Source organism: Clinocottus analis, unplaced genomic scaffold (assembly GCF_023055335.1).
Source record: "Clinocottus analis isolate CAN_PGR_092001 unplaced genomic scaffold, fCliAna1.0.p SCAF_19, whole genome shotgun sequence".
Classification (NCBI taxonomy): Eukaryota; Metazoa; Chordata; class Actinopteri; order Perciformes; family Cottidae; genus Clinocottus; species Clinocottus analis.
In genome coordinates this window covers 6,194,929-6,211,286 of record NW_027175920.1, presented here as the reverse complement: position 1 = coordinate 6,211,286, position 16,358 = coordinate 6,194,929, and the positions used below count along the sequence as shown (strand labels likewise).

General features: G+C 37.9%; 1 protein-coding gene across 3 annotated transcripts in view; it reads right to left on the bottom strand.

The window, feature by feature from the left end:
- LOC137790007 (zinc finger protein 385C-like) overlaps positions 1 to 16,358 on the bottom strand; it is a 58,789-nt gene that overhangs the window by 10,932 nt on the left and 31,499 nt on the right. Inside the window, exon 1 of one of the 3 annotated variants that reach the window (XM_068583928.1) lies at positions 13,365 to 13,773. The exons of the other annotated variants lie outside the window; for them this stretch is intronic. Within the exon in view, the coding sequence (XP_068440029.1) occupies positions 13,365 to 13,374 (10 nt within the window). The 5' untranslated portion in view covers positions 13,375 to 13,773. Of the gene's footprint in view, positions 1 to 13,364; positions 13,774 to 16,358 lie in introns of those variants that run through there. 3 annotated transcript variants of the gene reach the window in all.

The window sequence follows — 16,358 nt, the reverse complement described above, 5'->3', positions numbered from 1 at the left end:
AGACAGGTTTAAAATCCCTTAAGCATTAGCATGCTTTAACTAATCTGGTCCCATATTCAAAAAGGTTCTTAAAGCCTCAGCGGAGAAGGGAGACACAACAGAGGAAGAGGAAGGGAAAAGAAAAACATTTGCAGAATGAAAGCATGCTCAAATAAATGAAAGGAACTGTACTGCAGGGGGAATACTTAATGCAGGCACATGATTTTAGGAGTCATATGAAAAGAGGTTTAGAGAGATTGAAGTTGTTGAGTTTTTTTCTGTGTAGGTAAATTGATTATAGGGAATAACTAAGAGCAGCAGCAATGGTAGTAACACATCACTGAATGTCTCGTTTTATCGTCACCTGTACAAATGTACTTTTATTCTGGCAGTCAATAAGGCAAAAGCCTGTTAGAATTTGTTGTAAATCTGATTTAAAGTAGTAAAAACAGACACCTTTATATATAGAACTGAAATATGTCTATGTTTAACAGATTAATTTTGCGCAAATTTGCATGACAATCCTATATATAATAGTAATAGAGATATTTCCGTCTGGACTAAAGTGGTGGACCGATCGACCACCTGTCATTGTCATCCTCAGCCCAAGTTTTGCAAGAAAAGGTGATAACAAAAATCATGAAAACAATTGTGTCAAATTAAAAATGTTACATTCAGGGAAGAGAACCGTTAAAATAGATGATTGACTAAAAGACTCAACGCCCTCAGATGTTCAACAGATTGACCCACCAAATAACTCCAGCATGCCAATGAGGGATTAACTCCAGAGCAGTGCCACCTCACAATCCCAGCGACACGACATTTAACAAAGAAACTGTCTGTCTGGAACCCCGGATACCAAACACACAAACACAAAAGAAAAGTGAATTTCTATCTGATTTGAAGCCATGAATACAAATTGGTAGTTTTATCTCTGTCGCTACAGAGTCAAGACGAACATAACCAAAGAAAAACAGCCTGAATCACCGCAGTGAGAATAGAATAGAAAAGACTGACACATTATGGCTACCAAAAGAGGAAAAACTACAGGCAGGTAGGCAGGTATAAAAAGTCCAAATCAAATGTCTGAGAAATTATTAACATGTGAAGAAATTTAGAATCAATAATGTGTTACTTTAGAGTAAAAAAAATAGTCACCGAAAAACAACCTCAAATGTGGTAAAGCTAAGGCCACTGGTAACTCCTAATCGCCAAATTGTTACATCTTAATCTTTATCAAATACACATCAAATCACTTGTTGTCTGGTCTTTGCACTGTTAATTATGTTTATTCAGTTTTTTTACCGGCACTCCAGCTGTAATCGATTCAAATCCTAATCTTAAGAGTACACCGTACGCTTATTATTACTGCTTATGTCACATGCATGTGTGATGTGCACCACAGATCTCTGTGGAAAACACACATACACGAAGAAACACACATGAATTAACACATTTTAACTGATTTGATTTAGTTTCCAAATTCCAATTTAATTTAAATGCTCCATCAGGACCTTTCATGTACTACTGATGCCAATAAAGTGTATAGAATTGCATGACACAGAATCGGGAGCGAATGACAGAGTAGTGAGAAGTGTGCGAAAGTGAAAGAGAGACAAGGAGAGACAACCACGGGCAGATGATGTTTTTTTTTTCCCCTCCGCTAGGCCGATGTGCTTAATCTGCCTGTCAGTATGACTTTTGGGGACATTGATTCCCTCTCCTCCACAAATCTGAAATTGATCTCATTAATCTCCTACGCACATATTCACAAAACACAGCAGGGCGAAACGTTTAATTAACTGCGTTTTGAGCCGAACAAAGTAGAAACAGGCATCTGTGAGAATTTGTACAACATCAGGCGACAAAAGGAACGCGGTACTGATGTGATGGTCCCTTTCAAGTTATCCATCTCGTTTGCACTCAGAAAGGTTCACAAAAAAGCTTTGATAGACTAAAGCTGTGGTTATATTAGTTTCATAAAATCATGCTGGGAATGTGTTTACCAGTAAGGCCGTGATTAGTTTTTTTTATAAATAAATCATCACCTCAGAACTTTATGAACTCAATACCTGTTTCCTAAAATAACAATTCTCAGTAGAGGGATGTGGTTAACCATTTTCATTAAGTAGACTACTGTCTGCAACTCACTCTCTATTCTGTGTGGTTCTACAGTTTTGTCTGTCTGGTTCCCGTTGACTTTCGTTTAGCTTTGCTGTTTTGTTGGATTTTTTTGTTTGAATACTAAATTACTGTAAAAAAAACAAAACATGTTTGTTTAATTAAAGAGTTAATTTTTGATTTAATTTAGTTTGATATGAATAAGTTTGTTTTATCATAACATTATTTAAAATCAGGAGTCAAGTTATATAATTGCAGATTTCCTGCACTGTAGATCGTAAACAAATTAGGTTAAGGTTAACAACACTGTTTCAAGATGAAAAAGAAAAAAGGAAAGGAAAATACTTACATATAAATATGCACCAAATATGCATTTGATGGCTACATATACGATGCTAAAAGAATTAGGCTAAAACTTCTAAGCAGTTGATGGCCCATGTACAAGACACACATATATATATATATATATATATATATATATATATATATATATATATATATATATATATATATATATATATATATATATATATATATTATATCACCATCACCATATATCCTCAATGATTCATACAATATTTCAGGTAACGTTGGCTGATGTTGCTGGAGTGTAAACATCCTAAAGTCCAGTAAATAGCAGAACCAAGCTGCGGATGTTACCCTCAACTAAACTGTAGGTAAGCTAGTTAGCGGAATATGCTAATGACTGCAGGCAAGAGCAGACAAATGCTCCGTTTAATCCATTACACATTTGCTCTTTGCAGGGGTTTAGCAGTCAATTTTGGCTCGTGTGACTTTTGATTTTCCTTTTTTTTCCTTTAGAGAATAAAAGTAATTCCACATTTTAAAAAGAATCCAGTTCCTGCTCGCTAATCTGAATCTACTTTCTTTTTCTCTGCAGGAAGGATAGCGTCTTCTTGGAGGCTGCGAGTGTAGGTCACATAAGCCAACCTTCCCGTATTGAGAAGGGATAAAAGATTATGAGCTGGAGAAATTATAGCACCTTGAAAAAAACTGGGGGAAAAGCTTAATCTCTATTATTTCCAGGATTAGTCTCTGGGTGACTCAACATCACAGCAATCACAGAGTGAAGGAAATGGCATCTTTTCATGAAGGATGGAAAGGGGGGGGGGGGAGGGGGAATGAGACGCTTTCATAGCGGCAAATCAGAGCGAAAGCATCAGAGGAAAGGCAGCTTTGGTTCCTTTCATGGTAAATGCATTTCTCGGGATCATCTGGCTCAGCCAGTCTTCAGTCTGAACCAACATGGCGGTTCGGAGGCACGCTCTCATTTCTGACGCCTACCAACATCCTCTGATGAGCTTCCTCTGTTTGGTGCTTGACATTAACAACTGAATAAGGGCGGTATCTTCACTTCACTGAATTTAATGTAGGGAAAGCATCAAACAGGTTTTGCTATAATATCACCAATAAAATATGTTTAATGAATTATGCAGCTCCCATGAGGGATTTACTCATGGGAAAAAAATGTAGTCAGAGTGGCAGAGACCAGAGACATTGTGGTGTTAACTTAATCTAGAGGAAGACAAAATGCAAATCAAAAACTGGAGGAAAACGCATACAACTTTTTTCTAAAGTTCCCAGCTCATGGTCAAATTATGTGTTGAATTAATACTGAATTCACATTAGATCCAATATAATCTGTGTTTGTATCACCTCCCTTTTGGAAACCACAAAGCTGGTAATGTTTAAAATCTGGTTCTGTCATCAAGTCATCGTTATGTAGATCATAATTCTGAATCTTAGACTAGAGTGTAATTTTATCAATCTGTGTTAAACTGGTTGACATTTGCCACTGACTGAAGAGCTCCTACATTTTACAACTCTTGTTAATACTCCATGGACATTTAGGGTGTATTATATATGCCATCATAGATTTTTGGGCACTTGGAATATTGTGTTTTACTGTTGGTACTAGATTTAGGATCCTTACAATTATGGCATAAAAAAACACATCAATGAACATATTCAATATAATTAATATATGAATATACTATTATGAGTACATTTGAAACTTTGTTGTTTTCAGTGGCATAACTGAGTTGGTTTTGACACATTGGGTCACTAGTATCATTAACTAACAGTAACCTTTCTATTGCAGAAAAGCACTCAGTCATAACAAACGGTTTAATCAAATAGGCAGGATAAAACACTGAGGAACGTGGAATTGAAATGCTAAAAAGAGTTGCCGTTTCTGACAGAGTTTTGCTGTTAAAGCCTGCATAACACATTGTCAAACGATGAAAATTGAATGGTATGTTTTCCACTTCATAATAGCATGAAGCACACAGCTTTTCTGAGTCATAAAACAGAAGTGGTTAGCGCACTGCGCTTCTGCAGTAATGATGATGCCATTCATTGCTTACACAACAGGGAGAGAGCTCGGCATTTATGATGAGCTCTGGAGGATGAATTAGCATCCATTAAAACTGCCATTGACAGCCCCGCTTAGCTCCCTCCACTGGAAACAATACGGTGGAAGTGAAAGCCTAATTTCCATGATGGCTTAAAATGCTGCCCCTGCCTTGCACTGTGTGGTCTTTAAATAAATCCATCTTTATTGTGACAAAGTACATTTAGGCCACGACTGGCGACCAACAGGCACATTTCCTCACTGGCTGTCACTGTCTATTTAACCCACACAGCCACAGCTGGCAGAGCCAGCAGCTTCCTGAGAAGTTCTACCTGCAGGGCACCATATAGCCCAGATCAGGCTCCCTGCGGTAATCTGGCCTACTTTTTACTGGGGCACCGTGGGCCCATTTTCACCCCAGGGTCCACAAATTTCTATTGAATTTGTTCAAGGTGAAATCTGGGACTAGTGTTCTCTGGTCAAAGAAAAATCACAGGGTATTGAGATTACTCTACAGAAGACACAAGCACCGCTTAATGTTCACTCAAGAAAAACAACGAAAGTCAAAATTCATCATGCGTCCACAGTCTTTCCATCTAGACTGCTGGCACCAAACAGCAGATCCGATAATAAACAAAAGATTTACGGGAGGCTGTCAGCTTGGTGGGACTTGTTATTTACGTTATTTCCACTGATTTTCCACAGGGCATCATATTTAGTATAATGTTTATACTGGCATCAAATTGTAGCCTGTTCACTAACTCCCCTGTCTGGTAGATGAGGAAAGTAAGATACTTGGTAAGTTGTAGTAATGCTTGATTTGAGTTACTCTCACTGTTATCATCCATTTACGTATCTTCTTTATGTTGAGAAGACTTTGTGTTTGGAAAAACATGTAAACACCAAATTCAAATTGAATGCACGTGAAGCATTTTTATATTCTGTGAACATAAAGGATAAACAAACATTAGGAGATAACGTCGATCTGCAGGGAAATGAGCGTGAATGTGCTATCAGTGCAGCTCAGATTGTTTTGTTTCCTTTACCGACCCTCTGCCCTTCCATACTGTCTGCGCGTCTTTATCAAGCACACGTAAAACAAACTGCCACCATCTGCTTGAATTGAGATAAGCCTGAGTCTAATCAGACCTGCTGAACGGCAGTCAGCAGATGTGCTGCACATACTTATTGATATTTAAAGTCTGTTGCAGCTTTATCCGCCCCATGAACTTAGTAATTAGCAGCTTTCTGTCTGAATGCTCCTGACTGCCTGTCTGCCTAGTGGAGGGAGATTTAAGGATTGTGCATTAGCGGCTTGGCTTCAGAGCTGAGAAACACAGGATCTTTGATAACTGCATAACTCAAAATATGTTTATCAGGAGTAGGCTACAATAAAGAATACAGACTAGCACTAGCACATGCATGGGTTTGTATTAAAGTGCCATTTGGCATTGAAAAAAAAGGATTAGAGAATTGTGTTTATCTGCTCTCACGTGAGCTGCAATTGTTAACATGTCAGGCTAACTAGCTTCATACCTATAAGCAACCTAGCGTACGTTGACCAGAGGTCCCAGTTTGTCTCAGTTTCTAGCCGGATGTCTCACCTTACAAATATCTGCATAACACTAAAATAATCCAGTTTTAAAAATGCACTCCCAAAATGTTCTGGTTTTCCCCCACAGTTAAAATAATCGACCAGACCACCACTTAACGCGGATGCTGCCATTACACATGTCTGGACAAGGAGTCACAACAGATTGCCTGTATGTGGACATCTGCACAGAACCCACACACACACATTCTCTGATGATAACATGTCACATCGACCTGAGAGGACCCTCAAGTATTTAAAGACGCGCCAACTACAACCCCAGTTTTACCTGGCAGCAAAAATGCTGCATTCTGCACACTCCACATTCTTCGGTCGCGCATGATGGAAATGCTGATGTAAAAAATCATACTGAGACCACCAATTGAAGTGCTGGTTCCAACTGAAGTAGTCCTGTTGCGACCTACTTCAGCAAGGCAAACGCCAGCGACAGCCATCTAATACATGTATGCATCTCAGCAGGGGACGTTTTAAATGCTATAAATATGGTCATTACCTAGCGGTAAGGTATTAGCTTATCATAAGCGATCCAATGTGTAACATTAGTAGCCTACCAGTTTTGGATGCTATCCTAAAATGTAAAACATCTTTATTTAAGAGAAGCCACAGAGTTTTAGCATGATATAGCGATCACGTTTATGTTAAAGACCAATTTCACAGGGTTAAAAACCTTTTTAATAAGCAACTTATTTACATATTTCAGCGGCTGAAATGTAGTGATCTTAGAAACATATTTTCTATTGCAGTTTAGAAGTGTGACACCTGTGTTCACTCCATTAAATGCTTGGAAGAAAAACGTAATCCTACTCACGGCATCCTGTTGGGTAAACCACGCGTCTTAAGGAAAAGGTCAAGGATGAAAGTATCAACACCTAAATCGTCCATACTTCGCTGCAGCTAATCTAATCATGTACACATCTTGTCAGTGTATTGTAGGAATCCTAATAGAGAGGACTAAAATTTGTAGTCAACATTTTTGGGCAATGCCATGTCTCCTAACAGCTGCATATTCCAGCAGGTTTTGCATTTTCTGCTTGATTTTCAAGACACGTCGTTGAATTGGGAAGCTCCATATTTTCATTCAAGTCAGCATTTAAGCGAATACCAAAACGTGAATGCATTTTGCTGACAGTGTGTAGGTTGAGTGTGACTGCTTGGGTGCGCACACGCTCGCGCGTGATTTAAATTGAAGCGTGTGCAACATTTAAGCCATTTAAGAGTTTCTGTAACAATTGACCTCAATCATTTGTCACCACTCCAAAGAAAGATTAATTCTCAAGAAAAAATAAAATGTCCTCTGTCAGCAGCCGTTCATGTAACCAGCAGGATGTAGATATAGTGCAAAGCCAACTTCATGCATGTCAAAAATTAGAAATAGTCTTGGCTGTCACATATCCAAGGAGCGTTTTTAACTAACCATTACACTTTTCCTCAAAGTTTATATAGACAGCGGGAGGCAGAGCCAAAGGCTAACAAATCTTGTTTGAAGGACATGGAAGGAGCATCAGTGCCAGTGGCCTCGAGAGCCCATTCCCCAATGGTGGTGACACAGAATATGTTTAAACACAACAAATTGCCATTTGACACTGATTGCTATATCCCAGTTAGCCTGACAGTTTTGCAGTTTAAGTGGAAATCTTTTTATTTGACACATGACACAAGACTTTGTCAGGTAAGTGCAAAATTAAAACCAAACAGAAATGTGATTGAGTACCCTTGAAAGTGCTCAGTAAACCTCATGGCAATCTCAATCAATTTTAGGCGAGATTGTGACACTACAAGAAAAAAGGTCACCAAAAATATAATCTAAAAACATTCATCCTCGACGGACCATAACTATCCACAGCAAGCAAAATGTGGTTCAAGACAAAAGGTCAGAATGTCACTAAAATGATTTGGATACCAAATCTCATGACAATCGGACCAGACGTTGTGGAAAAATGTCCTTCTCTTGATCGACATTGGCGAGAAACGATCCCTCCATGTACACTATTACAATGTCAGATTGTATGGTTTGCGGTGGTGTTCAATGATTGCTACTGTGATAAGACAAGATAATACAATATTGCTCTCTATACAGCACTATTGGTCCCACAGCTCATACACAACTGCACATACAGTTTTTTGTACAGTTCTCAAATATGATTTATTAATTATTATCGATCGTAGAGCAACCACTAAAGACGATATAGGCTCAGCGTCCATCCAGCGTTTTTCTCTCGCAGAGAAGCACTGGGGAGCACTTCATCAAAAAAGTGCTCAGTAAGTTTTTTAAAACTTTTTTGCCAGTTCCTATTCTTCGATTTGCTATTTAAAGGTAAATTATTTACAGAGTTGCATTCTCGAGGAGGCAGACCACTGACTGTGCAGCAGTCAAATGTACACAGATGATGCAAGGTGAAAATGTGCTTTGCTTTCTTCCTGAACACCCTCAAGGGTTTTTCACATCGCCATCAACTTGTTTGATGAGCTGCTAAACTAAAAGCTAATCTATGAGTGTTTCTGTGTTTCTAATGCAAAACATTTTATTTGCTGCTGCTGATTCTGCCACCAATTTAGTAAGCACAAGTAATTTAGGTGCCAGAGTCAAATCTAAAAATTAAATCAGTTTGCTCAATCCTAATTTTCTTCTCTGCATCTCCACCAGACTGTGTTGTTCTCTAAGACATTAGAGATCATCTGATTTAATCTGTAAAATACTGAATAACTATTCAGTGTCTTCTCCATGTGCCCAACAGAAAGTCCCACATGGCTCTATACCCCTGAGATCACGGCACAGTCCTGGTTACCAGATATCTTGAGGCTGCAGGAGCTCTTGGCAAATCCAAAAATTCATGGCATGTGTCTAAACCATTAAAATGACTTAATGTAGTTGGTCTTGGCATGCGGCTCCATTCCCAGGGCACATTTGGAAAAATGCATGATGTGAGTCACTCCAAGAAGTGTACAACTCGAAGTTTGATATGATTTTGAAAAAAAAATCTTTCCATAAATCTTCCTCCTTTGATGTTTTAAAACTCAATAATGCCGCGGTCAAAAATGATTATCACAGATTTATATATAACAGCTCATATACATCATTCAAGTGTGATAGGTGCACCCATTCGTATTAAAGGAACAATATAAGACATTTAGAGGATTATTATACAGTAACAATTTATTTGCTATGTAAAGATATAGTGTGTTAATATCTACGTGATGAGAGAAGTCGCTAACTGCTGCTGAGAGGCAATCATAATGCTCCCTATCTGGTATTATGCACCTTTTAAACATAGAAATCCAAATTAGAAAATTAAGGATTTTAATAAGAAAAAAAACATTTAATTTTGATGAATATTATTTTATGATTATTTCATCAATCATACATGTAAAGAGTCCTAATGATCATGCATACCAAAATAATGTTTTCTGTACATAAAAAAATAAATAAAATAGTCCCACTCAAGTGTTCAGTGTAAAAGCAAGATGGAGGTGCGATGATCACGTGCACAGCCTTTATATTGATTACCACTGCGGAAGTAAGATACAGGTAAAGTACAAGTATGTATATGTACAATAATCACATTGCATTAGATTGCATTGGATTTACATTAAGGTTAGGGTTTAGCATAGATAAAGAACAAAAATCAATGCAATGTCCTCTTAAGTGACATAAACAAGTGTGTGTGCGTGTGTGTGTGTGTGTGCGTGTGTGTGTGTGTGTGTGTGTGTGTGTGTGTGTGTGTGTGTGTGTGTGTGTGTGTGAGCTCCCACAGTGATTACCAGTCAGGCTCAGTCACACTATTAATACTCTACAATGACTGATTGGGGCCGTCAGTCTCTGTTAGCACGGTTAAGGTAGAGGAGGGCATATTTAGTTTAAACGAAACTACAGCGGATGCCACGTTTATCCATTCAGATTGTACGCATACTCTACCAAAGGAATTTGTGAAATTAATAATAATGTGTTTAAATGCAAATACAGCATATACGTACATTCTCTATACAATTGGAAGAAATGTAAACGTGCCATAAAAGGATGTTGTAAAAGAGACATAAAGAGAGACATATACACCAGGAACCTAGTTATGTCAAAAGATGACATGACGAGAGTAATTGTGTTATAGTTGGGTGGAGGATGGACACATTTGCCGACAACTCTAAGGTTTATGTCACAATTCGCCTTTTTTTATTTTGAACCTTTGACCTAAATACAACTCTTACTTTCACATTGAGACATGAGTTGTGACATGAGAAAATGATTTTGTCTAATTTGTTTCTGTTATGGATTTTGCAACAATCAAACAGTGTGTGTGAAGTGTGTTATTGTCACCGACACAAATAATGTTGGCATATCATACTTAATTTACACTTGCTTTGCAAACTGGGCTCCACCCAACTGACTCATGAACTTCTGTCTTGTAAAGCATGTTAAATATCTTCTACATATTATAACAACATAACAAAAATAATGACTTTTATTTCTCTCTCCGTGCCCATAGAACACATCACAAAGTTCATTTGATGGAGCATTACATCACACTGGCTTAAGTTGTAGGCATGTAGTAGAGGCAATTTCCTGTCACGATTATCCTGGCCAAAATAATTCACAATTATATTCTGATAATCAAAATATGCATAAAAAAATTAGAATGCCAATAACACAAACAGGAATAAGCCTGTTGTTTCTTACATGATCATTTTTGTATTTTAATAAACCATGTTATATTTTTCCCTTCTCTATCATGACAGCTTGCTAGACAGCTTCCTAAAAAGCACTCACATGACGATAATAATGACAACCCTGACAATTCATCGCGGTTCAGTTCTTTACTGTATATTATGTATACTTCAGGTGCAATTAAAGAAGATAGTCATGTAAACAGCTTCATGCTTTGCTGCATTAGGTTGTTTAAGCTGATCATACAACTATCTTTTGCAAGTCTGTAGTGTTTTTAACCTCAGACATTTAATAAATATGTTTTATGTGTGTTGGTGGCAGAATGCATTTTATCATGAGAATGCATAGGAGGGTTTTACACAACCACAAATATCATTTTAGTAGAGTTTAGACTTAAGTTTGATCAACTTTTAAAGGACTAAATATGTCACAACTCAAGCCTGTGTCAAACATTGTATACATTGTTATATATGTATTGTAATCACAACCCATTTTCTCATTTAAATTAACAAGTTAACATTTTGCAGCATTGGTTGACAATAGAGGGCAACAGGAGGGGGAACAAGGTGCTGATGACTCAACTGAAAACTAAAAGGGACAATGTGCCCCAAATACTAGAAGGAATTATTTTACAATGTTATAATTAATGCATTTGTTCATGTTCTAAATCTCGGTGAAAACAATTCCCTTTTAAAATCTGTGTTTTTATCATTTTAACATGTTTTATTGTTTGGTCCTGATTATTTTATTGAGTCTATTTTTAGTAAAATATTTTTTTCTATTTCTACCAAATGTTTACGCATGAATTGTATTGTGGCTTGTTGTAGTTCACGGTTAGCTTTATCCTATTAGTTCTCCATGTTTTCAATTCTATTCTTGAGCAATTTGGAATATTAGGTTTTTAAAAAGAGCTAAATAAACATTTCCTACAAAAACCCACAGCCAGAGATGAACCAACCACGTAGCACTTAGATTGTAGGCGTCTTACACCCCTGGATGCAGTTATTTTCCAATTGTGGTGCAATTGTGTCGTGCACCTCTGAACATGCAATTACCCAAACCAGTCACCGTGTCATTCTATGTGCGTCATGTGGTATCGTGCATGGAAACAGATCTCGTAATGTGCTATTACACTATTGAAATTTCTGCTGTACTACATAGCATTGTATGTCTACTACCAATCAACAAAAGTTCAAGCATAAAAAAATAAAAATCTCAAATCTGAGAAATACATGTTATTCTATTTTTTTTAACACATCATTACATCTCTTGCATATAATGAACAGAGTATAAGATGTATATACATTGGCTGTCGCTGCAGCCTCCAAACGCAGCTCTTGACAATGGGTGGAGGAGTGGGGGAGGGAGCAGCTGCAGCATGGCCACCAGGCAAAACTCTACAGTTATCTCCCCTCCAACTGTTTCCCTTTGATCTCTCTAATCTGCCATTTAAAGAAGAAAGCATCCAGAGCTGCCACACAGACACTTCTTAGTAGTTTCTATCCAGGCACATACGGCGTAGTGTGTATGTGTACATAAGCCACTGAATTAAATCACAAAATGCAAATGTTTACACAGAATTTAAACCTGCGCCATATGTTAACTCTAGAAGATGAGAAATGACATTTCTTTCTCATCCTCATCATAGAATAACTACAATAACGTTTGCCACAGTGTTCATTTAAATGACAAAACACAAACCTTTATAAGGCTGCAACACAATTGATTTCATTCAAGTGTAATCTGTTTATTATTTTCTTTTTTTCTATAAATAATTTAAAACTGCCCGTTTCAACTCACCAGAGGCCAGTGTGGCATGTTTAAATTGTTTTGAACCCAGACAATCCATTTTAAGTGATATAAAACATAAAGGCAGAAATGCTGTTATCTTTTGTGCTTTGCCTTAAAAAGTGACTGAAAACAGTGGACTATCAAAAAAGATCACCAAATAGATCACAGCTCATACCACACATCTTATTGAAATATTGTTTACTCTTTCATTCACATCCATGTATCTAGAGGTCAACTTGAGACTCTCTGTACGTGCGCTGGTAAATAAAAATGGTTAAAGTAGTTCTAAATTCAATAACCCTAAATTCAAACAGTGTTTTGCCCCTTAGTTGAATTGTTTTTTTAAATCCCCACACTGCCTTTATCTTAAACAGGTTCCAATTATGCGAGCTAATCTGGGCATATTTCCCTTGGGAGGCAAAGACATAATTGCCAGCAATCTGCGCCGTGATATCAACGCTGGCTCTTGTGTGGCTTTAAAATGACTTGACACATCTGGGAGCCACCGTGTTGTATCTGAACTCCACACTTGGCTTCATCAAAAGAGGTCAATTAGAAAAACAAACAGGCGAGGGACTTATTTTGGATGCAGAGGAACGGAAAGAGGGCAGATGGTAGGCAGGAGACTCAGCCTGCCCTTGAGCAACGATGGGAACACATTGTTGTAAATCACACGTTGACAGGGGAGTTCTCGCATGCATTTACGCAGACGGATGCACAGAAACGACACATCGCAAGACGAATACAACCTCGGCTACCCGTTGAGACGATTGCATTTCCATAAACAAGTGGCACCGACACAAAACGTAAGAGTAAACACATGGTCTTACCGAACACCATCTCCACGTGTTTTGTGATTCCTCTGCTTGCCACTTTCTTCTGTATTTGACTTAGGCACCTGCTGCCAGTTTATCTCCCATCAGAGAAGTTGAGCACAAAATAAATAAAAACAAGTGCCTCTTCGCAGATAACCTTCTCCGTCTTTGTCTATCTTTTCATCCACTGTGATTCTCTAACTGAGGTGAGCTCCTTCCTCAGTCAACCACACATCTTGGCTTTGAGCCAAACTGCCGCAGCTAAAGAAAGCACGCATATGTGCTTCAATTAAAAGCCTCGCGCTCCGCTGATCACGGTGCCCTTTAAGAGACGGACGAGAGAAACGGTGGGGGGGCGGACTGAAAAAAAAAAAACAGCGGAGGAGGAAAAAGAGGCTAAGAGTGTGATGATGAGAGTCTGAAGAGCAAGTGTGTGTTCTTCTGTGTGCATGAGTATGTAAGAGAGAGTGAGTGAGTGAGTGAGTGAGAGAGAGAGAGAGAGAGAGCGCGCATGAGAGAGCTGGCATGGGACTGGCTATCAACAACATGAACCGCTCTCCCTTTTCTTCTTCTTCTGCCCAGCTCCATTTCTATTCAGGGTTCCCGGCTGCACGCTTCCTTTAGGACAGGGTTGTGTCAATGTCATTTTCACTTGGGGTCACATCAGCATTATGGTTGCCCTCAATGGGCCGGTTATGACTGCAACAATGTATAAACTCCTCCCTAACATATTGTTAAATAGCTTTTTGATATAAATATCAAAATATAAGTAAATCCATTTAATTTAGGGTTATTAAAATACACATTACTCTATCAAAGATCAAACGCACGTTATTACATTAACTTTGTTCAAAGCTTTTTTGTCACAGCTGAGAAGGACATAACTCTGATCCCTCCAAATAATTGTGAGCTGCTATACATATATATATATATATATATATACATATATATATATATATATATATATATATATATATATATATGTATATATATATATATATATATATATATATATATATATATATATATATATATATATGTATATATATATATATATATATATATATATATATATATATGTCCCATACCACATATGGTATGGGACACACCTGTAGCATACACTGCTAGGAAGCTTGCAATCCGTTTCTATTATGCGTGCAGTCCTTGCTGAAAATACCGCTGTGCTACGTTGCCCCTCAAAGTTCAGAAAAGATAAGATCCTCCTTTATTAGTCCCACAGTGGGGAAATTTGCAGGGTTATAGCAGCAAATGGGTTAAGTTCACACAAGAGACATAGTTAAAAATAAATATATTTAAAGACAAGAAATATAAATAATAAATAGTAGAACAGTAATACAAACAGTGAGGATCTACAATAACCAAATATTATTATACCTGCAGGCAGAATAAATACAACTTTTTTCAGCAGTATATTCATATTGCACAGGTTGAAGTGATTCAATTAAAGTGATTGAGGTGTTTTTGTGGCCTACTGGGAGATCAGCTGGTTTTGCAGCCTGACAGCAGCAGGAAGGAAGGACTTGCTGTACCTCTCCTTCACACACCGGGGATGAATCAGCCGGTGGCTGAAGGAGCTGTGCAGAGCATGAGCGTCCTGCATGGGGTGGGAAGTATTGTTCATCAGGAATGAGGGCTTAGCCATCATCCTCCTGTCTCCCACCACCTCCACCGCAACCAGAGACCCCAGCACACTGCTGGCCTTCTTGACCAGTTTATGAAGTCTCTGATGCTGCTCCAGAAGACCACTCCATAAAAGACGCCTGATGCCACCACATGGTCGAAGAAGGTCTTAACTGGAGTCTCCTCAGCAGATACATTCTGCATCTATCAAGATCATGAGATTCAAGCTAACACATTTAAAAGCTTTCGGTTCACATTTAAACAATACACCTAATTTGTTTACGTCCGACACGGCCGTCTGGTCTTTGCGTGGATTGACTGCAATAAACTCCTGTTTGATGAGAATAAATTATTTCTACACTCCTGTTTACATTTCCAATAGGTTGAGTGTGCAGAGCGTTCAATCAAAATACCTGAGTCAATCATGCAGCACATAATCATTCATTTTTCCACCACCGCTTCAGTGTAAATTAAATAATCACCGTCATCATTAAACTGCACTGGATTAGGGTTCAGACAAAATCAGCAGTGGAGTAATATTTTAGTTTTCACAGTTTTTCTCAATAAAATCTCAGTTTTGTGGTTTGAGGTTCGCCCTCTGCTGCTAGTCATGTCATTTGAACCCCCGGGGTTTCTCATTTTATATGTTTACATGCTGTTCACATAAGTGGCTGAAATATTGCATTTTGATGAGAAACACAAACAGTGGAGAAGAGTCAGCAAACAGTTACAAAACATTTAATCGAAAGTTTCTCATTCAGTGAACATGACTTAACATAATTCGGTATACATTTTGTAAGTGAAGGAACGTGAAGTCATAATGCTCGTCTGCCTTGACAATGCGCTTCACATCGGTGTTCTCGGAGTGAAGCGTGATGCTGAATTTAACAGATGAACTGAGAAACACAAATTTCAATATGACCGCTCTCACAGCTGTCGCACAGCCAGTGATCAAGATATATGATCAGATTTAGGACCAAATATGAAAGTGGCCCAGATGAAATTATATCCAATGTAATCAGATCCTTGTCACACAAGAGAAAAGAAAAAAAGAATGTATTTGGCTACATTTGCTTGTAATGTGAACATAGCCACAGTCTCACTTAACACCTTTCAAGAACCTTTTGGAAAACTGCATGAATCTCTAATGAAGCATTATTATTAGTTTGGAGATATTTTATTTCGCTATTTATTGTTGAACTATGATTGTCCATTTGTTGGTTGAAGTTCAGTTAGGCTATGATCTAATGGTCTAAAGTAGGGTCGCTAATAGGACAGTGATGTTGATCTCACAACTCATGCAACACACAAATCACACAAACATAGAATTGAATTAAAGAAACATAATCTATAATCATATAATCTTTA